The sequence below is a fragment of the Alligator sinensis genome, unplaced genomic scaffold (assembly GCF_000455745.1).
Source record: "Alligator sinensis unplaced genomic scaffold, ASM45574v1 scaffold12_1, whole genome shotgun sequence".
NCBI lineage: Eukaryota > Metazoa > Chordata > Crocodylia > Alligatoridae > Alligator > Alligator sinensis.
Genome location: NW_005841973.1, coordinates 2,254,354 through 2,275,632, shown reverse-complemented (window position 1 = coordinate 2,275,632; position 21,279 = coordinate 2,254,354). Strand labels below are relative to the sequence as shown.

Here is a 21,279-nt window from a genome sequence, read left to right as displayed (position 1 = left end):
GAATATTGATGTCTCCAAGCCCCAACGGGGATCCAAGTCCTACTGTATTAGGCTTTATGCAAACATTGGAGTATGAAGAAAAGGCGATTAAGATGGCAGCTTCCCAATGTTTGAAAGGTTGCTGCAAAGATGACTTAAGAAACAGTGTGCTTCCTTGCTACAGAAGGCGGTGCACATATGTGAACTGTGGAAAAACAGGGTTAGGGCAAATTTTCTAACTACCAGACCAGTAGAAGAGTGGGACAGCTTGCCCCGGGGAAGTTGTGGGTACTTTTGAATTGGAGGTTTTCAAGAGCAGGCTGGAAAGACATCTAGTTAGGATGGTTTAGATATAGCATAGCCCATGTTTGTGCAGGGGCGGTGGACTCAGTGGCCCGAATGATCCCTTCCACTCTGATCGTCCTATGAACAAAAGGTTAAAAAGACTGTCTTGAAGACTTTACCATCTAGGTTGATGCCAAGCTGCAGGTGAAACGAACCTGTGGAGGGGCGGGCATGTGGGAGACCAGATAATAGTGAATGAAGTGAGCAAGTTCCTGATCGTCAAGAAGCACTTACCACTTTCCCCTTGGCTATCTAGGGAAAACCTAAATGTTGTAAAACTGGAAAAAATCTTTTTATGAACTTCACCGCTGTGGTTTGGTCTGTTGTGGGATTGAAAAGGTACTAGCTATGTACCTGGCACATGTGGAGGCAAGTCCCTGCTTACAGTCCTATGGACAGTTTTACTCCAAAGTGTGGGTTTTCCTTTATGACAGCAGAACTTATTTCTCATGTTAGTATTTGTCTGAATTTTGAAATTCTGGTCCTGATTATAGACGCGTGCACCTTTTTTATTTTTTCAAGAATCTGTTTTTTTTGCCTTTTCAGGATTCATGGGGAAACAGCTCAGACATTATACCCAATCACAGCCATAATCAGAAGCACTACCCTGAACATTTCCACTCTCCACATAGCGAACAGATGCAAATTGACAACCAGATGCAGGATGTCGAACTTGAGCCTTCAGAGTCGTATGGAAGATGGGTCATGCCAGTATATACAACTGACTCACCTGATTATTCACTGTCGAGTAATACACAGTTTAAAGCTTTGGATACCTTCCAAGCACAAATCCCAAACCAGCTTCACACCCTGGCAACTAATCCCTTTGATATCAGTATTGAGCTTACCCCCTTGCGTAAAGGTGTGGATGCATGTTTGATGGGATTGGTGGATGCCTCTAATGCACAAACAGAAGAGGAAGTGCCTTTTCCAGCTCAGAAGAAGCTATCTGTAGAAAAACCACCTGCAGAAATTGCTAAACAGATTACCTCCATCACATTTGCATCCAGAAAACGTTCTCCGTCTCCTGTCCTTGGTACTAGCCTCACTGAAGATGCTCTTCGTGGTGTAATACCCTTGCAAGATGGATCTACTAGCACTGAAAAGCAGCGACTTGAAAAGCGACAGCTAGAAACTTCTCAGTCGTGTCCTTCAAGTCCAACAGCCACTTGCAGTCTAGCTAGTGGTGTTAAGCCTACTGCAGACCAAGACAGTTTTCAGCATGTGGCCACTGGTGTTGCCAAACCTGGAGCTCATCAAGGGAAAGACCAAGCCCAAGAGTCTAAATCCATATATCCTGACCCATGTTTCAGCCTTGTGGCAACTAGTTTTGAAGCAGCTCAGACTTCTGTTCAAGATGCTGTTGGGTTGGGCAGGCTTAATGCCAGACTTTCTGTGGCTGATTGTGATAAGAAATTTAATCAAGAATCAAATACATTGAGTGAACCCGTTCCCATAAGTTTTTATCAGCCAGGAAAGATGAGTCCTTCCAGCCAAGCCCAGTTTACAGAAGGTCCGGTTTATAGCCCACAAGCTCATTTGCTTAAAGGCCATAATAATTTGTTAGAAAAGGAGGATAAGCTTCCATTTGATATACTCTCTCTCCATCAGAGAGAGATGGAGACAGGACATAGTAACGGGATGCACAGTCCCTCCCCAGATCAGATTTTGGCCACCATGCCGGTATCCCCTTCATCTCCAACTAGAAAGGCTTTGTCTTGTGTCCGTATAACTCTCTCCCCAAAATGTGCTACTTCAGAGCCACGCGGTAACCTTAGAGCTGAAGCAGAAACAAGGTTTAACGACAGAATTAAGAGTGATGTTCAGCCAACACTTGTAAGGTCTCCAAAAACTTTGTTAGGGCCTGTCTCAAAGTTACCAACCGCTGAACTTGTTCCAGTGGATCAAGGGTCTTCATACTTCCCAAGGCCAGGATCTTCACCACCTCCATCTCCTGTGCATCCCTTTGTTCCAGGCACAGCAGGACTAGCACACGATATAAAGCGGGTGCCCCTGGAAAGCATCCAGAGAGTCCCCTCCTTGAGGGAGGCACACACCAGAGGTCTGGATACAAGTGGACGTAACGTGCAGGATAGCTTCAGGACCCTGGTTTCTGCACAGACTGGAAAAACAACATCTGATGCCATTACTCAGATCACAACAGAAAGCCCTGAAAAGACAACGTTTTCAGCAGAGATTTATGTTAGTACAGAAGAGGAGGAAAACCCTGCCCTCGTATCCTCTCGCCAGAAGGCACGCAGAATCCCCAGCCTTGCCACTTCATCTCGCAACCAGATTTTCTCGTCCCACAGGCCAGCTGGTGAGAAAATCAGTGCATCTTCCGCGAATCTCTGGCCCTTTTTTCCCCCACCCAACTTTGCCAAGTCAGGAGTTTGGTTTTTTGTCTTTTTAGCATGAGAACAAAATCTTTTTTTAAAATAAGTGTGGAACTAGGACCACTGAGTGACTTTGATATTTGATCCTGGAATTTAAAACGATGCATATTAAAGATCTTTTGGGGCCAGGAAGGGAGTAACCTGGTCATTCACTAGGGTCTACACGACTTAAAACGCCCAAGTGCGATTCTGTCCCATCCAGAAAAGCCATGAATACGTCTACTTTTGTAATACACGGTCATCTTGCTTTTAAGATAGGATTGCAGGAGAGCAGTGAGGAGGAGGACCTACCACCTTTTGCCTTATCTGCTTTTCAGGGACTGGAGCAGGGTGGTAAAGAAGTGCACGTGGGTACCTAAATGCTGGTGGGACGGGCTTTACGCAGCTGTTGAGAGCAAATGTGCTAGTACTAATATATAATCAGCATCGAGCTCCCACGGTACGTTACCCCCACCAATGCAGTCAGGTGCAAATTTACACCCCGCACACCAAAGAGGGGCGTTATACATTAGCAGTGTCTGCAGACATAGTGTCTATTGAATTTTCTTTGCCTAGGCTCTGGCTCTCTCTTGAGATGCGTGTAAAGTAACCCCAGGAAACCATACGGTGCTGAGGAAAAAGATTCTTTCTTTATGCGGACACCTTCAGCTCAATTGAAATGGGAGTCCTACATGAATAATGGCTTGTTATCTGTACTCTTAGGAAGCAGTAAATCTTCCAGTACTTGTTAACTGCAGCAAGCCGAATCCTTCAGTAGCTTCAGCATAACAACACATTGTATTTATTGACCTAAATCGGGCAAGTGCCTATAATAGCGTAGATATGTGATTTCACTGTGAGCAACGTTGGCATGTAAGTAATGTTTTTTATTTACCTAGTGGTGGTCTCAGTCACAGATTTTATTAGTCTTTAAGAGAAATTGTGGCTAATTAAGCCATCTTATTTAGCTATTAATCAGGTCAGCCTTCTAAACAGCAAGTAGGTGCTTATCTGCTGATTCTTTAATGAGCATATTCTTCAGGGAAATAGTCAACCTGCTCACTGATCACAAGCTATGCAGCCCATTTTCTGGGATTTGTGTTGGCCTTTGTATTGCAGAAGCTTGTGTTACAACATTGCATTTTGATTTCTGTTTCCTATGCTGCTTTCAGTACGTGCAGATCAGCCTTTACTGGTGCCGTATAAGCCTTCTGGTAGCCGAGAGATGTACTACGTTCCCCATCCAAAGAAAGCACCCAGAATATCTCCCGTCAGGTCAGAGACCACTATTGAGAGCTCTCACTCAGGTATTTGCATTTCTCCGAACTTTTACAAAGCCGAGCCAAAGTCTCTTCTGAGGTTCAAGCTTAGAGCGGTTGTAGCCAGTTGGGCCAGATACGCGTAATACATTTGCAAAACATCTTCTTGTTCATTAGATTCATTTCTGTTTTAAACCATGTGCATTTAGAGTAACAACACTGATTTCAATAGTTATTCTGCGCAGATCCATAGTGCGTGACTAAGAATAGAAAGTTGTCCTGTATATTTATGCTGCTTGTATTTTGGCTTTATAACACAACAGTGTAAAAGCTTGGACTTGAAGGATACGACTTTGAATTCTTTAGTTAAAAAGAGATGTTATTACTTTGATCTATTCCTACTGCACTGCTCAAGAGTTTCACAATTCCTGATAGATTTTTCTTTTAGTTCTTTTTTCTCTTGGGAATTGCATTTTGGATTATATCATTTTTCCCCACCAGTTCTCTCTTCCCTCTAATCCAGTTCCCCACTTTATATTTCCTCTGGCACATTCCCTTTTGATGTGTCTCATTACTGATGCATTCTGAAGTGTTGTGTGATGCTAAGCATTAAACGAAGTTACCAAATGCGTGATCTAGAACAGGGCTGTTCCACCTCCAGCCCATGGCCAAATGCAGCCCACGGAGCTGTAACATCTGGCCCACAGGGCTCCCCACGGGTAGGGAAATTTGGCCACCCTCCCCTGCTTCCAAATTCCCAAACCCCAAGCCTCCTTGCATATCAGAGCTGGGCCACATTGACCCCTTCTTCCCCCCTGCCCACTTTTGCTCCCCTTACCCCACTGCCGGGGGGATTGAGAGCGTGTCTTGGCAGATGCAACTTTCTCATGACATCATGGTGTCTCTATGCAACCAACCAGTGTGTTTGTCAGGAGAGGCAAACCATGGATCATCTTTGGAGATGCCCTGTAGCACTACAATGCACTCCACAAGGTCTGGCAACACCAGCACCAGAAGCAGCGGCCTGTGCAGAATATTGGGAGCAGACCATATAGGAAGGCTGGATGGAGACACGATGAAGAAGATGACTGTGGGGCAGGGTTGAGCCTCCTCGTGTCCCTGCCCTGACTCCCACGTGACTGGGTTGGGGTTGGGTCCAGCTTCCTTCCCCGCTTATGGGGCCAGGTTGGGGCTGGGTCTACCCGGGTCTGCCCCCTGCCTCTCTCCGCATGGGCGGATGGATCCCTGCCATGCCTGCACCACGTGTCGGATCAGCACCACCAGCCAGATCCAGCCTGTGGGTGGGCTGCCCACCAGCTATGCAGCCCACTGGCCAAAAAGGTTGAGCACCCCGATCTAGAGTTTTTGAGGTTATTTGCACACTAAGTGACTTCATTATAGGCTTTGCTTAAATGTAAACCGTTTTATTTCTGGTTTGAAATTTTTCAAACTCCTACTTTTGAGGTTAAAGAGGCGAATGACTCGCGATTCATCAACGCTGTGCCCTGCTTCTCTTGAAATATTGTCACTAGCAACACACGCATCTTAAGACATGATAGACCTAATTTTTAGGTTGGCATCAAGCTGAGCTTCCCTTTGACATGCAGGCACTTGTGGACACGGTTACTGTCACAATAATGGTCCATCTCCCTGCTGTGTGGGCACAGTTGGGTAAATAAGGATGTTAGTCACATTAACTGTGCTGGGTACTACCGGTAGATGCAAAATTGCATCCGTGGTTATTTGTATCTATATAATTACTGGAGCAGGAGTGGAACTTGAGCTTCCAAATTTGTTGGTCTTTCCTGTTTCCTGTTCGGTTTGCTATATGATTCTGTAATGCCTCTGAAATATTATGGGGCAGAGGCAGGCAGATACAGTATGCTGATTTTGCAGAAACTGCTGGTACCAGTGCAGATGCCATGTTGACCTGAGGCACCTCAGGCTTTTAAAATTAACTGCACAGGAGTGGAGGAAACAGAATTAAATGACTGCTGAATGTAACCATGCAGAGCCGGCAAAGAATATACACCAGTGAGTTGCCTTTTTAGGCTTTTCAATTGTTATGACACTAAGGGAGTCCTGCTATAAAAATGTATTGCTGTCTTGAACCTTTTGTCTGGAGCTTGCACATAGGTAAACATTTTAGTAAAACTGGGGGGAAAAAATCCCTCTAATTGCTGTTTTGTGTGCTACCAATTTTCTACATCACTTTCTATTCAGTGGAGAAAATTTCTGTGTCTATCAGTCAGTAAAAGTATCCACAATTTAATACGGGCTCAGCAGGAGGGAATGTGGACTTCTTGGCTCTGTTTTCAGGTCCCCAAATGGCTCGTCTGAATAACCTAACTGTGCCTCCTACCCCATCGGTAGAGTGGCTGTAATACTTGCATGCCTCATCGTGAAATACCTCGTGATGCTGGGATCAAAGACCTAGTAGAAAAGCAGCATAGCAATAAGTGGCTAATTCAGTTTTCTTATGTGCTGCTTTGATGGGACAACTCTGATCATGAGCGATCAGCTGGGTGCCCTGCTGATCATTCCTTATCCGATGGTAAATCAAACTCCTCTGTGTGCTTAGTTGCCTTTCGTTGATTTACTTCATGATTAAAGTTTGAGTCTGGCCTGTTCTGGAAGGTGTAATGTCTTCCTGCTTCTTCTTCTCTTAACCTCTTCCTCATTACCAGAGCTCCTGTGATTGCATGGCTTGCTTTCTTTGTAGGATCGAATGATGCCGTCCCTCCAAAATTTCCAGTGAACGTACTGGGGTCAAGGGAAGAGAGTCCTCCAGACATAGCTATTAAACACAAAGAGGGTATCTACAGCAAGAGGCCTGAGCCCAAGCTAGCCTGGGGAAAAGAAAAAATGGCACCACAAGAATCTGATACAGGTAATTAGATGGCATGTGTTTCTTCTTCTTTTCTGTATTTCTTGTGGGATATTGTGTGGGAGGAACACAGGACTAGGCATTGGGACCTGTGGTTTTTCATCTTAGTACTTGCTGATATTACAGGGTTATACTCAAGTCTCTGGACCTGTCCATGCCTTGCTTGGTACAATGGATTAAGAATACTTGGTTGTATGCAGGGGCCCTCAACTTAAAGTATATAAAGTGTTTTGAGGTCATTCAATAAAAGGTCCTAGTTCGTGAGTGATCACCCATCATCACTAGTATAAAGTATGATTCTCCATCAAGCGTGGAAAAGGATCCTGAGACCGCTGAAGCAGACAGCAATTTCGTGATGATGAAAACTTGACCGGATGCTCCGCAGACTTGACGGCCCTCTTGTTGATATCTAGGTAGACCCGATGTGGCACAGCCCGGTATCGGTTCACCTCTGTGGTGACATTTCACTGGAGTTGCTGGCCATGTGTCAGGACTTCTCATCCCCCATCCCTTCAGCCCATCTGCTTGGGTTTCATAGTTTCATAGTTGGTCGGGTCGGAAGGGACCTGAGCAGATCATCAAGTCCGACCCCCTGCCATGGGCAGGTAAGGATGCTGGGGTCAAACGACCCTGGCAAGGTGTCTGTCTAGCCTCCTTTTAAAGACCCCCAGGGTAGGAGCCAGCACCACTTCCCTTGGAAGCTGGTTCCAGATCCTAGCCACCCTGACTGAGGTAGCGCCTCCTGATATCTAGCCTGAATCTACTCTCAGTCAACTTACGGCCATTATTCCTTGTTACTCCCAGTAGCGCTGGGGGGAACTGGGACTCTCCCACTGCCTGCTGGTCCCCCTTGGCAAGTTTATAGACGGCCACCAGATCACCTGTCAGCCTTCTCTTGTGGGTTGGTTGATTTGAAAACAAAGGATTGATTCTTGGAGGTCAAAGGGCAACTTTACCACTGCCGCATTTTTATTGTAAGCTCAAAATCGCGGAGTGGCTACCATTTCTCTTGCGTTCGGCTACTATTTCCACTAGAGAGATTTATTTCTCTGCATGGCATTTTGAAAGACATATTGTCACAAACAAGGGGGGAGGGAGCTCATTGCAAAGAGGTAATGTAATTATGGTCAGTAATGAAGGGGGAGACCAGAAACACTTAAGTTGCAAAATAGGCCCTGAATTGCAAGTTCCCTGCTCTTTTTATAGGTAGAGGCACATGTACAACTCCTTTGGAGCCCATTTTCTCCTTTTAGCATGACATCAGCTCATTAAATGAGGCTGTTTAATAGGATGGATGTTTATGGACTACTTCAGTGCAATTATGGTTGTCCTTTATGAGCAGACAGTGCAGGATGATGGGGGTGAATTAATTCCTTGAAGCACATACTGATTCAGCAGTGGGGATTCCTCTTAACGTTTTGCTTGTTCCTTGAAGCTTTTCTGCTCCTGGAGAGTAGAGCTGTGTTAAATGCTCTGTTTTAGCTTCTAATATTGGTGTGTACAACACAGTTATAGATCCTGCCATGTTCATTTTGCTTACTTGTTAAGCACAGCTGGGACCTACGGCTGCATTTTCTACTATATTCAGTGCATGTGGGTGCGTGTGTGCAATGTTTACCGTTGGCTTACAACGGAGAGTCTCAACCAGGGTGCTGCAGCATTGTGGGTTGCCTTGAGATCCTTTCAGGGGTGCCATGGAGCGTCGCACAATGCTGGCACTGTTAAATGTGCAAATGTGATGCACGAGAGAAACCCAGAGATGTCAAATAGGAGTCAAATCCCTTCTGCCCTGCTGTGGTCTTCCTGAGTTTTTTGCAACAGAAGAATTGCTCTATTTTTCTGTATTCAAAAATCAAGGGAAAAATTAGGAGCTGACATTTTCCGGTGGGTGCCTTGAATCTATCAAGGGGTTGCCTTGAGTGTAAAAAAGTTGAGAACCACTGGCTTACAACATAAAGCCATCCTTCTCATGAAAGGAATAGTAGCTGACCTCCTAGCCTCTGTCTCTGTTAGGCTTCAGGGACAGGAATGATGAACTGAAGAAATGATTTCTTCTAACTTCTTGGAAAGAAAAAAAAATACTAGGTAACAACCCCCCCTCCCCAGTGGAAGAATGGTGCCAGATTAGAGCAGTGCAATATGGGATTTTGGATCTATTGTTGGCAGCTTCCTATGTAAGAATTTCGGATAAAGAATAATTGCTATGCAAAGTTATATGTAACAATGTTCATGCATGAGGTGAGAGTGGATTTCCTTCTTCACTATATATAGATCGTATTTGGGAATGCTGTTTATGATTGTGCTGCATCCCTTTGTATTAAAAACAGAAGGGCATGCAAAAAGTGACAAAGATAAGAGATTTTGAAAGTAAGATGTATGAGGAAGTGTTTAAGGAGTTATAATGCTTTGTGCAGCCCTAGCATCTTTATCTAGGGATCTCAGCCTTTTACAATAAAAACCTAAGCTGTATAGCCTTTCTTGAGTTTGATACGTGCTATTGTTGTGAGGGGCTGGGTTGGCTAGGCCCCAGTCTTGCCGGGTGAGGCTTTGTTCCAAGTTTTCTGCACATAGTACTTATTAAACTTAAAGAAATTATATGAGTATAACTAGAGAGACTTTAATCGCTGTCAGCCATCTGACTCGACTGGCTGGCAGAAGGGAAGTGCACGGGGATTTATACATTCAAAGCATGATGGTGGAACATTTACATCTCTTATACCTTTGTTATGCCTTGAATAACTATAATCATTAAAAATATGATTAGTTTCTACATAAACCAGTGAGCACACAAACTCCCATATAGGTGTATCCTATTTTGCTATCTTGGTATGTGTGCCAGTTATTTCTTTATGGTTAAACCTCTCTTTAAACCTCCCTGTCTTCCCAGAAGATTTCTCATTTGACTTATCTTTCAGGTCTGATGTGCAAGGGCCTTGAAACTCCCTGCTTATATTTTTGGCAGCCCATCTGGGCCTGGGTTACCTTCCTGGAAGGAAGAGGGAAAGGGAGAACCTGGTTAGAAGCTAAGACCTTGTTCAACTAAGGAGATAAAGTAGAAGGGAGATCTGCTAGAAGCTGAGGCCTTGTTGAGCCAATGTTTTGCTGAAGCCTTAGCAAGATAGTACACGGCCTCGAGTCTATCCAACAGTTATCATCCATTGTACAGGTGGGAGGAACTCGGAGATTGACTTGCCCCAAAACCCTTACACTTGAGCCAGTGGCAGAGCCGGGACTGAAACCTAGGAGACCTGGATCCCAGCGTTAAGGTCTAACTATGAGATGCCCTCCCTCTTTAAAGGAGTGAGAGGTATAGCTCCTTGAAAACATTTGAGAAATGATAGGGAAGGGGAGTTTAATTGGAGTTAATTCCTTTCCAGTTGTGGGGCCTCTTTCACCTGTGTTAACAACCTCACTGGCTACTGGTAGCTACTCATCACGTGCCTCCTTGTGAAAGTGCTCCTTTATCTTGTATTAACTTTCCCGTATTTAGTTTAAGGTTATGACTCCATGAAATGCATCTTTCATACGCTTCCGGAAATCATGTAAGGCAAGGGTGTCCAACTCACCTGGGGTCCCTGGCTGGATCCAGACCAGAGGGCTCCTTGTGGGCTGGATAGCACTTCCGTCTGTGCGTCTGTCTGTCCATAACAGTCCGGGACAAGTGCGCACGCGCGGCCTGGAGCCTTACTGACAGACAGACACACAGGTGGAGGCAGAAGCGATCAGGGCCAGGCTGCATTTCCCCCGCCTCCCCACCTGCCGTTTATGCCGGGCATTTTTCTAGTGAGAACATAAGAACTGGCATTTACTGCGTCAGCCCATAGGTCCATTTTGTCCAATATCTGATGTCACACAGTGGCGGAATATGTGTAGTCGGAGAAAAAGTACAAATTGGATAACCTTGTAAAATGACTTTGCACTGAGTCCCACTAGACCATATTATGCATATATAAAATCTGTTTTTATTACAAGCAAGATTATAATTACTACTTTGTGCACCTATTTGAAACTCGCTCTGCACGTATTTGTTTTGGCATAAATTCCCCGAAGCTCCATTATTGTGGACTGAATAGTCTCGTTGAATCCTACATGCTAACTACAGTCAGACTTGGCTGCCCCAGTATATGCGATACCTCCAGGTCTTGCACACTGTGATCCAGGAATTGGCACTGGTTCTCCGATAAATGGTATCCTTCTACATTAGTAGTGAAATGATGCCCCAGCCTGGCACTAAGGGGTATTGTACTGTTAGATATGGTAAGAAAGGTTAAAAAAAAAAAAAAAAAAAAAAAAGGGTTCTGGCTATTTTTGCTGATTATCTCACAATTCTGTTTACAAGAATGAATATTAACCTCAACGTCCTGCTCAAATTCCAGTTTGGGTAATTAAGTTTGGCCTATCTAAATTCCTTCTGCAATCTCTGTTGGGCATGGCATTCTCCTTCACTAAATCATCCGCAGACCTCTGTGTGCTATTGTTAATGTTGAAATGCCATCCAGACTGCAGTTCAGTAATGTCTGAGGTTACTCCTTTATGTAGCCTATTTGGGAAGGTGGTTTTAGGGGGTGCCTTTAGCCCGAATTTTTCCCTATGGACCTGAAACTGTTTATGAGGAAGCAAGAAGCCACCATTGTGAAAAGAAATAAAGCACGTTGTCCTTCTTTTCCAGAGTCTGCAAATCCTTTGAAAGCTGTAAGAACGACCCATTCTGTCTTCAAGTCGGCACAGTTCTACCTTCATCATCCAGTGCCTCTGCAGCATGAGAATTACTTCCTCTTAAACAGCGAGTCCTCCGAGGAGTATCCTGATACTGGACCCAGCGGACTTCCTTCCAGAGACTGCTTCCAGAAAACGAGAGCTTCAGAAAAGGACCAGTGCCCACCTCCTCTTTATCGTGAAGCAGGCAAGGAAGATGAATTCGTACCACTAACTGCAGTAATGGACTACAGCAAGATTGAGGACTCCCAATTCTGCGCATGTCTAGGCAATGAAGCTTCTCGGAAGGAGCTAATAATCCAAGATGACAAAAGGCAGGCAGGCCAGACGAAGGCCAGAGATTATCCACCACAAAGCAGCCAAATGACTGGCTTTCAAGTGAGGCCGAAGAAGGATCTGCCACTGAAACAGAGTACCGATTCCACTGGCAGCTTAGACGACCTCTGGGCCAAGTTTTTAGAGCGCCAAAAGAAGCACCCGCTCCCTAATGTTCGGAGCAATGAGCTGTCTTTAGTGGAGCGCCTTGATCGACTAGCAAGAGTCCTCCAGAATCCCGTTCGGCATACCCTGATGTCTGCAAAGGAGGAGAGCGATTTTGGAGGGAGGACTAAGGGAAGGGAACAGAAGAAAATCAGACTCCAGGACTGGAACGAGTCTGACGCTCATAGGAATGCATTGCACGCTGAAGAAAGGCCACAGACCAGTTATGATAAAAAAAGGCTGGCAGAATCACGAAAATATAGGGCAGGAGAAAGAACCATCAGTCGCATCAAGCGAATCTTGGAACAGCAGCAGTACTCGGATACCTTGAGTGACACCTCTTCAGAGACCAAGTCTGCTAACAACCACAGCAGGGTGGCAATTACTACCACCTCTGAATCGGACGTGGTGTCCCAAACAGAGACAGAAATGGCTACTCAGACTGAGGTGAGCAGTTCCGTTTCCACCATTGACACTGCCAGGCTGATCAGGGCTTTTGGGCACGAAAGAGTGCGCGTGTCACCAAGACTGTCCCACCTGTATTTTACCATCAGTCAGCAGAAAAGTCGCTCTGACATTTGGGGCCAGGGAAGCAGGAAAGGAAAGGGCGTGGAGTATCCTAAAGCTACTTATGCTGAGCTGCATAGAAAAAGAGAGATCCAGGTACGTGATCGGCTCAACAAAGGGGCACGCTAATTTTCTTTCCTAACGGGTTGATTGAAGCTGCATGATAAATGGAGTGGAAAACTTAGCGGGCGTTCTTTATTTGCAGCATGGTCACACTCGTGTCTTAGGGGGTTGTTACAGGGCAGGCATCTATCACCAGGTAAGTCTCCCTAAAACAAAATCAAGTTTTTTTCCCCTTCTTTCGGAAAAAAACAAGGGCTGCAAAATCTCTTGCAACATTATTTTCCCATCTTTTCCTACCTTCATTCACTTCTTCCTCCTTATGCTGTAGGAGAGGGGTTGGCAACCCTTAGCACATGTGCCAGAGCATGGCACGTGAAGCTGTTTTGCTTGACGTGCCACAGCCGGCCCTGGCTCTGCGCAGGACCCTACTGCCCACCATAGAGCCTGGGCTGGTTGCTGCCTGCTGCGAACAGCCTGGGCTCTGGGCAGGCTCTGTGGTGGGCAGCAGGATCCTGCCCAGAGCCCGCGGCAGGTGGCGAGCAGGCCAGGCTCTGTGGCAGGTACCCGCGAAGCTGTGAGCAGCTGCAGTGGGGTCCAGAGCCCTGGCCTGGCTCGTTGCTGGCGGCAGCTTCGCACGTGCCTTGGGGAGCACAGTGGCAAAGGGGCTGGAGCTGCGTTGCCACAAGCATCGGGCCCCTCGAGGCTCCTTGCCATCTGCCCTGGCACGCCAACATCTTTCATGTCGAGGTTGCGGGGTTTTTTTGCACTCAGCCCAAAAACATTGCTGACCCCTGCTGTAGCATCAGAAGGTCTGGCTTTTATCGATACGTTAATAATTTATTAGAGATTCCTTATCTATTACTGTAATCCTGCAAGGCAATCTGGGAAAGCAAGGCTGCAGCCTTCAGCTCTATCTGGTGACTGGCTGTGCTGCCTGAGCATCTCCGGGGAGCCTTCGATCTTGCTTGGTGTGATTGGAATTTAATAAGAATTATTGTGTTGATATGAAGGATTTATTTCATAGTAGGTCGGGTCGGAAGGGACCTAAGCAGGCCATCAAGTCCGACCCCCTGCCATGGCAGGAAAGGGTGCTGAGGTCAAACGAAATGGGAACAAAATCTGGAATGGGATTTCAGAACTTTTTTTGCCAACATTTGGTGGCGGTAGTTAATGATGACGCTTTAGATGAGTTAAAGGATAACTTTTGCTGGGAGAATTTTTATTTGGAAGTCTAGTTCAAAGTTACTTGAAATGACTGAAAGTCTTTCCATTGGGTTTAATTGCTTTGGACTTGGCCCCCTGGGCACATCTACACGTGAAATTAATGCGACGCAATAAACTCCAGCGCATATTGCACTAGAGCTTATTGCTCCTGGGCACTGCATTTACATGTGCGCCCAGGACTGCAGTATGTTGAACCGGGTTGGAGCAGCCCCGGCTGGCAGGGGGAGAGGGTCCCTGGGGTCAGCCTACAGCCCGGATCTGCTCTGACCCGGCTCAGCGTACCTACACGTGCGCTGCTGCACACTAAAGAATGCCACTGGAGGATAATACTTGTATTTACAACTACTAACCTATGGCAGAGTTAATTGGTCTACTGCAGCCTAATAGGGTTGCACGTGGAGACACTGAGAGTACTTTGGAGCTAATTAGGCTGCTCCACAGAAAATGTCTTGTGTGGATGCGCCCCGTGAGGAACAGAAATGAGAAATAACTCTTGGAAAGGGGCTGTTAGCATCGGTTTCTTGAGGATAGCAGGCAACATCGCAATCTAGTTTGTTTTATTTAAAATGTGGTGGTTCCCATAGTTTTTCAACATTAATGTATTTCATTTAATTTTTAAGGGAAGAAAATGATGGTGCCATCAATGCCAATCTGCATTTTCATTTTGAGACATAGAGTTGATATTTTTTTTAATTGAAGCTTTTAATAACTGTTAATGTGTCATGTAAGTTATTAAGTACATGGGAGAAAATGGAGCCTTTTCAAGGCTAATGCTTCGGAAGTGGGGGGGGGGGGGGGGGCACATGATTTTATCCTTAAATGATCCTAAAATTGCAGTTTTAGACAGACATGTTTCGTTGGGTAAATCTGGTATCATTTGTTAGACCAACTCAAATAGTTGGAAAAAATCACTTTTCTGGTGCTATATGACTACGTATTTCCTGATGCTAGATCACTTTTTACATTAAGATTATTTGATCTATGGGTCCGGAACACATTTTTTTTCCTCGTCAGCCCTACAAATGCCTCCTGTTCCTTCTTGGTCTATTAACATCACCAGTCGGATGAGCTGAAGTCAAGGGACAAGTACCTCGTGTTTTAATTTGAAGGGTGGTGCTAAATCTAGATGGCCTTGGGGGTGCCAGAGGGGAAGGAGAACGTGCATGTGGAGGGGAGCAAATGAATCTCTGCAGTACTTGCATGTGAAAATCTATTTTATAATACTTGGCATTTATATAATACAAGTGTGAGGCGTATTATTTCTGATGCTTTGACTGAATAGAAATCCAGCTTGTCCTTCCGTAGTTATGTGGGAGTGATACAGGCAACAACAGCAGTGTCTTGTCTGTCGTAATAGAAGTAAGCAGGTAGATTCAGAGGCAGAGCCTGCAATAACTATACTTTTATTTATAGAAACCCTTAATTCTAGATAAGGCATGGTACAAATTAAATTATTATAGACTACTCACAGCGTGAGACAGCATCACTTCTTACAGCCATCTTTTTTATAACCCTGGTTTATCTGAATATATTATTATTTCTGCTTGCACAGAACGCCAACAGTAAATGATTGAAGCCTGGACCATCCGCAGAATTTATTATCGAACCCAATTTCTCTAATTTCTAAAGCCTCTATTAAAGCAGTATCTGGTACCAACCATAAAACTAAAGTTTGCCCTGAGTTTAGTACAAATGAAAATAAGTAGATACAGATGGTCAGTGGTGAATAGTTGCATATACTTAACTTCTGCTCCTGTGGAAGGAAAATAGCTATTTGGTATGTGGAATAAAGAGTCTCGCCAGGACCTATATTTGGATTTAATCCTGTTCTCGGATAGGCAGGTGTGTGTCTGTCTTGTAAAACCAACTATTGCTCTAGCAGATCTTACAGGATGTGAAGTGACGCATGCCAATATGTCTCAAAATAAAGCTTTTAATGTGGAAAATGAGATTATGTGCCGCGTTGATGTGGTGACTGAAGGTACAGTAGTTTCAGGGCAACAAAAAAAATAGCTTCTGCTTATTCCTATGTTTAGTGTGATGAGTCATTAATAAGATACTAATTACAGAGATAGGAACAAGAAAAAATCGGATTCCTTATTAAAAACGGACTCAAATTCTGTTGTAGCAACTGCTTGACACCTCTGTGAAGCTGAATTCCGGGGAAGCATTGTCAATAAATGCTGTGTTTCTCAAACACTATCATTGCTCTTTACATAATCAAAAAGCAGGGACTGTGAAATACGTTAATCATAGTCGCAGAAAGAATACTGTACATTTAAATGACGAGAAGTTCGTTGCATAAACTGACAAAGGCATGCCATTCAATATTGTATCTGGGACTGCGGTTTAGTTTTGAGGAACAGAGGCATTAGTGCACGTGCAATGAAAGGACGAGTAATGTGTCACTGGGTTAGTTCATCATTATTACCTTATTTGTCAGTGCACTGAGCAGAGACAGCTCCTTTTAAAACAAAAGCAACAGCAAGCAGCTGGAGCACGTCGGCAGTCCCACGCAGGTGTTTGCTGCAGCTCCGTATATCCCTGTTAATTTGTGGATGGGGCATCGTGAAATATCTGGGTCTGACTGTAGTGACCTGTCAGGTACTGAGGTCTGCAGCATCTTGTAAATGCATTGCAGATATAAGGGAGGCTCTTGTGTGAGTGGTCACATGAAGGTGATGATAGCTGTCTCCTGAAAAGTGGAGAAAATGGCTAATTATTGATAATGACTCACACACAGATAATTAGTTGTCATTTCCAATCCCCTTGCAGTGATGGTTTTAACCCTATTTTATTGCATTAGCCATGTTCCTGCTACTGAGATCCCTCGGTCTTGTTTCTGTGGATTACCATTTGCTGGGTAGGTTTTGTCATAGTCAGGAACATTGATTTTTTTCTTTTCTTTTTTTCCTGCAGAGTAGGAAGACTTATTAACGCCTTTCTTGAAAGGCTTCTGTTTTCTCTTGTTGACACTGCAGAACTAAACAGTGCTACATTTCAGGCATCCAGTACAGTCTGTTCCTCTGACAGTATTCAGATAATTTTTTAGAGGGTAGGAATGTGAGGCCCCCTCCTAGAGCAGTGGTTCCCAGAGTTTATGGACCTAGGGCCTTTGTACATGCCACATCGTTTGCCCTTTTTTGCACTGAAACGCCGTGACTGTTTGCACAAGCGGGTTTTCCGGATGCTTTAAAAGTCTTTCTGGTTCATTAAAGTAAAACTCCTGAGACGTAGTTTAATTTGGCTAGCCACGAATTAGAGCATCGCGTCCGTGGATTCATTGTGTGCAAACACACAGGCACTCAAAGATGTGTAATGAACCTCTTTGTCCACCAGATGGTGCTCAGACTTTTTTTGTAGTTCACCCCTTCGAATTGCTTCCACTTTTTTTTCCTTGCGCCATTTGCCGGCTCTGTGCTCCCACAGCTGCGTGGCAGGGCACGTGGTGGGGGACCAGGCTGGGGAGGGGAGCAGCGCTGGAACGTCCTGCTCTTCTGCGGTGCCGGCCAGGGACCGGGCTTAGTTCATCTGAAAACCAAGTGCATGCAAACACTGATGTGATGCTCCAAAATAAACAAGTTTAAATTTTATAAACCTATTTAATTGAATGAGGATTAAACCCCGTGGTGTGTACAGGTGCCCCTATAGACTACTTTCAGCTCTCAATGTTTTTCTTATGGGTCATGACACACCCTTATCTTCAAACTTTTAATCAAAAAGGCAGAAGCAAGTTCCATCTGTGGACCAGCTACAGACCACTTACCTTAGATGGTTTCACAAACCACGGATGGAAACTCCTGCTCTAGAGGATTATGCTTTCATGAGGGACGGAGCATCTTTTTCCCTTGAAGTTGCACAGAACTTCTCTTTCAGGCCGTCCTGATTTTGTGACCAGCAAGCCTGGATGAACATTCATTCCCTGGTGAGATGCTTATAATGGCACTGCTGGAGTAGGCAAAGCAGGCTTCTGCCTTAAATACCACCACGGATAGGAGATAAATGCTTTATCAGCAACCATTAGGCTTCCGTCCCCAAAAGTGGAACAGACGAGTGTTTCTTGAAATCTTATATCATGGGATCTGCGGGAGACCTGCATAGACAAGCCATATTGCCCCGTGAACATAAGTGTTCAGTGCCACACCACTTTTGAGCAACCTAGTACCTTGCCTAGGATGGCATCTGTCCATAGAAACCATGTCCAAACACTGTTCCGGCTAACAAGGCGTTCACACAGCTCAGCTAGCACATGGGGTTTAAAAATCTTTGTTTCGAACCTGAATTTTATTGAATAAAATAAAATATGTCATGTATGGGAGCATTCCTGGGATGACTGGGGTAGTAAGTGGTGGCCAAGCTGTCTCGCGCTGTCATTTTTTCACTAGAAGAGTAAAGCTCCTAGCTAGTTGCGTTGGATGTCAGACATACCTCTGTTCCTCTAAACGAGAGGAAGTCAAAGTTAGCTGACCTGTGTAAGATATCAAGCAAATATGCTGGTAGGCCTGTGCAGACCGGCTGATTGAATCATTTGACAGGTTCATGGTGCAGCAGATAGAGACGAAGCCATCACTGTTGTTCGCTTGCAGCTTGATGCTCCGTCCGCCAACAATGAGCCGAGTTAAAATGCAGCCTCTTGTGTTTTGTCTTCCCTAGGTAGTCGACTGCGTTTCATCAGACTCTGTTTCTACGGCCAGCAGTTCCTGGGGGCCCAGCTCTGCTCTCAGTACCAAGCGCCGTGCACGGATGTTGAACAAGGGCATCCAAGCAGGTGAATTACTCAACTCCGCACTTCGCGTCTTCCGGCTTTTATTTCTTCAGTATTTTCATAGAGAATCACTTCAGAGTCTAAGACATTTGCTGGCATTAGGCACTTGCCTCCCATGCTTTCTACTTCCTGGATCCTTTCGCAATAAGGTATTGCTTGGAGCTCAGATTTAGGCATTTTCCTTCTGTTGGGTGGCTCCCGCTGTACCGGTACTCAATTTATTAGCTCATCTGTGAGTTGCGAACCCAGACTTGAAATCCACGTGGGTACCAAAGAAGTGACTTCTCGGTCCTTCGTATATTATTTTTCTCTTGTGAGAGTTGAGTAAAATTCTAGCAGATATTTGGCTATACACTAGTAACAAAACACCTTTCGTGAGCATTTGCCATTTCAGCAGACTGGTCTGTGAGCTCACCATGTCTCGTGTCTCTCTCGGTAACATTGGACATCTCTTGTCCGTTGCTTAAGACACGATTTGACAGTTAACTGGTATAAATTTGGGTGTCCAGGCTTCTCCTTTTCTGGTGACAGTTTTCATTCCAATCACTCTCTTAAATCGTCCCTGCCAAACTCTACTTGTGGGTAAGTAGTTTTGATGGACAAACCAAATATTTGTTTTTCAATATCCTGATTTTGGTGCAGGTGTGCAAGCAGACTTGGTGCGTGAGGTGGGAATTTTTGTAACGTTCTTTCATGGGTGCCTTATCCTTACACACATTTAAATGTATTTTTACTCCTCCGTTGCAAATGATCTATTAACAAATGCAGTGCATGTGAAATTTAGCATTGGTAGAAAGTGCTGGACTGAAGGCTTTTTTTTTTTTTGTGTACTATTGTCAGCGGCAGTACAGTATGCGCTGATCTGCCGCTGTGTATTGAATTGGATCCAGGGGTATTTCCAGCAGGCGTGGGAAGGGGAGTTCGTTCTACTGCCCCGTTCAGTCTTGACCTCTGCTGAGACTGCTAGCAACTTTAGTTCCAGTTACATTAGTGTTTTTGGCTCCCTAGGTGAACAGACACCAGAAAATTAATGGCACTTACATTATCATGTAGTAACATACCTTGATCACTATGAATTTGAACTGAGGGTTTGAAATGGTAATGCAAAAGGCTGAGTAAAAGAGACAGCCTCAAGACAGCCTCTAGTCCACTGCACTCAATCGTTATGTTTAAGATTAAAATTTAAGTGGCAAAAAGCTAACAAAATCTGGTGCGTGTCGCACTGTGAATTGCTAACCTCACCTTTTACAGGATAAAGGTGTTCATATGGAAGTCTTCCACCTTTCTTCTGGTCTGGTTCAATCCTACTCAACCGCTGGGTTCTGACAAAGTTAAGAGCACAGCGATATGCTTGCAAGCCATTTGCTTAGTTTGGTTTAAAGATGTGGGAAGGGTTTGTCTGCTCCATGCACATCATCCTTGTACTCCAGGCTAATGTGCCTTGTTCTGTGTTTTGAGCTGCAGGAGACTTGGAGATTGTGAATAGCGCAACTAAGAAAAACACGCGAGATATTGGTGTGACTTTCCCCACGCCGAGATCTGGCCAGCCAAGGCCCCGGGAACCCTGGAGTAGTGCTGATGGTGTTTACGGGGAGCCTGATGGGCCGGTTTCACATCTTCAAATGCCACTAGGCAAGGGTAGACAAAAGGGGCACACGAGCAGCCTGCTAATGGACAAGAAGACCAAAAGGAACAGGCCACAGCTACCACAAGGTCAGCCCCAAATATTGTAGGCTTGCTACTGGGAAAGCCTGCATATCTCATGCCAGGCAGTTTGCATCAGTGGTTCACAACGAGATCTCTAGATGGTCCCGTGAGCACAGTTCTGACTTTTTCAGCAAGCGTTTACTTTCAGCATGCCAATATGCCAGAGCCTGATTAGGGGCAAATAACTCTGGTCAGCACAGTCAAATGTCATCTTAATTAAAAACTTCTAAAGAATGTCTGCGAGTTGCATTTGAATTCCACAAGGCTGTAAAACAGGATGACCGAGCACCGATTTGCATATTACAGTTTTGAAAGATGCAGAACATTTGCCCCTCAGAAACCTCTGTATAGAGCCATAGGATCTGTTGGGCACAAAGGAGCTTTAGAAATGTGGAATGATTATAAAAGGATGAATAGAAGGGCCCCGGTTCCATACTGATATATTTCCACAAATGCTTTTGTGTTGATTGATAATCATAATAACAGGACTGGAAGGGGCCTCTTGGGCTACTGAGTCCAGTCCCACATTTGTAGATAACTATCTCAAGAGCCCTAAAAATCATCTCCAGCCCCTCGCACAGAGCACAGCCACAAAACACATGATGAAAATAAAATCAGAAACACTCTACTATGTATTTTACACCTGAAAAAAATAGGAGAGACCAGAGTTATTAAGTTAATATAGGACTTTCTGTTGCTTAGCAATGAAATCCATTTGAAACACCCTGAGTCCTTCACACAAATAGCCTCACTGAAGTCCATGAAAATACTGATATGAGTAATGGGGAGACGGGTAGGCCTCTGTTTTGTAGTGATATTGTTATACAGGGAACCCTAAAAGCAGGGGGAAAGTGGGAAGCTGTGCTCTTCTTTATATATTTTCTTTTGACATTTTTTCTTTCTTCAGTAGGA

General features: G+C 44.8%; 1 protein-coding gene across 1 annotated transcript in view; it reads left to right on the top strand.

Moving 5' to 3' along the window:
- Positions 1 to 21,279, top strand: part of ALMS1 (ALMS1, centrosome and basal body associated protein) — a 140,448-nt gene that overhangs the window by 95,885 nt on the left and 23,284 nt on the right. Inside the window, exons 9-14 of the mRNA XM_025200700.1 lie at positions 871 to 2,644; positions 3,872 to 4,006; positions 6,681 to 6,848; positions 11,515 to 12,704; positions 18,549 to 18,663; positions 20,125 to 20,373. Coding sequence (XP_025056485.1) covers positions 871 to 2,644; positions 3,872 to 4,006; positions 6,681 to 6,848; positions 11,515 to 12,704; positions 18,549 to 18,663; positions 20,125 to 20,373 — 3,631 coding nt within the window. The remainder of the gene's footprint in view (positions 1 to 870; positions 2,645 to 3,871; positions 4,007 to 6,680; positions 6,849 to 11,514; positions 12,705 to 18,548; positions 18,664 to 20,124; positions 20,374 to 21,279) is intronic.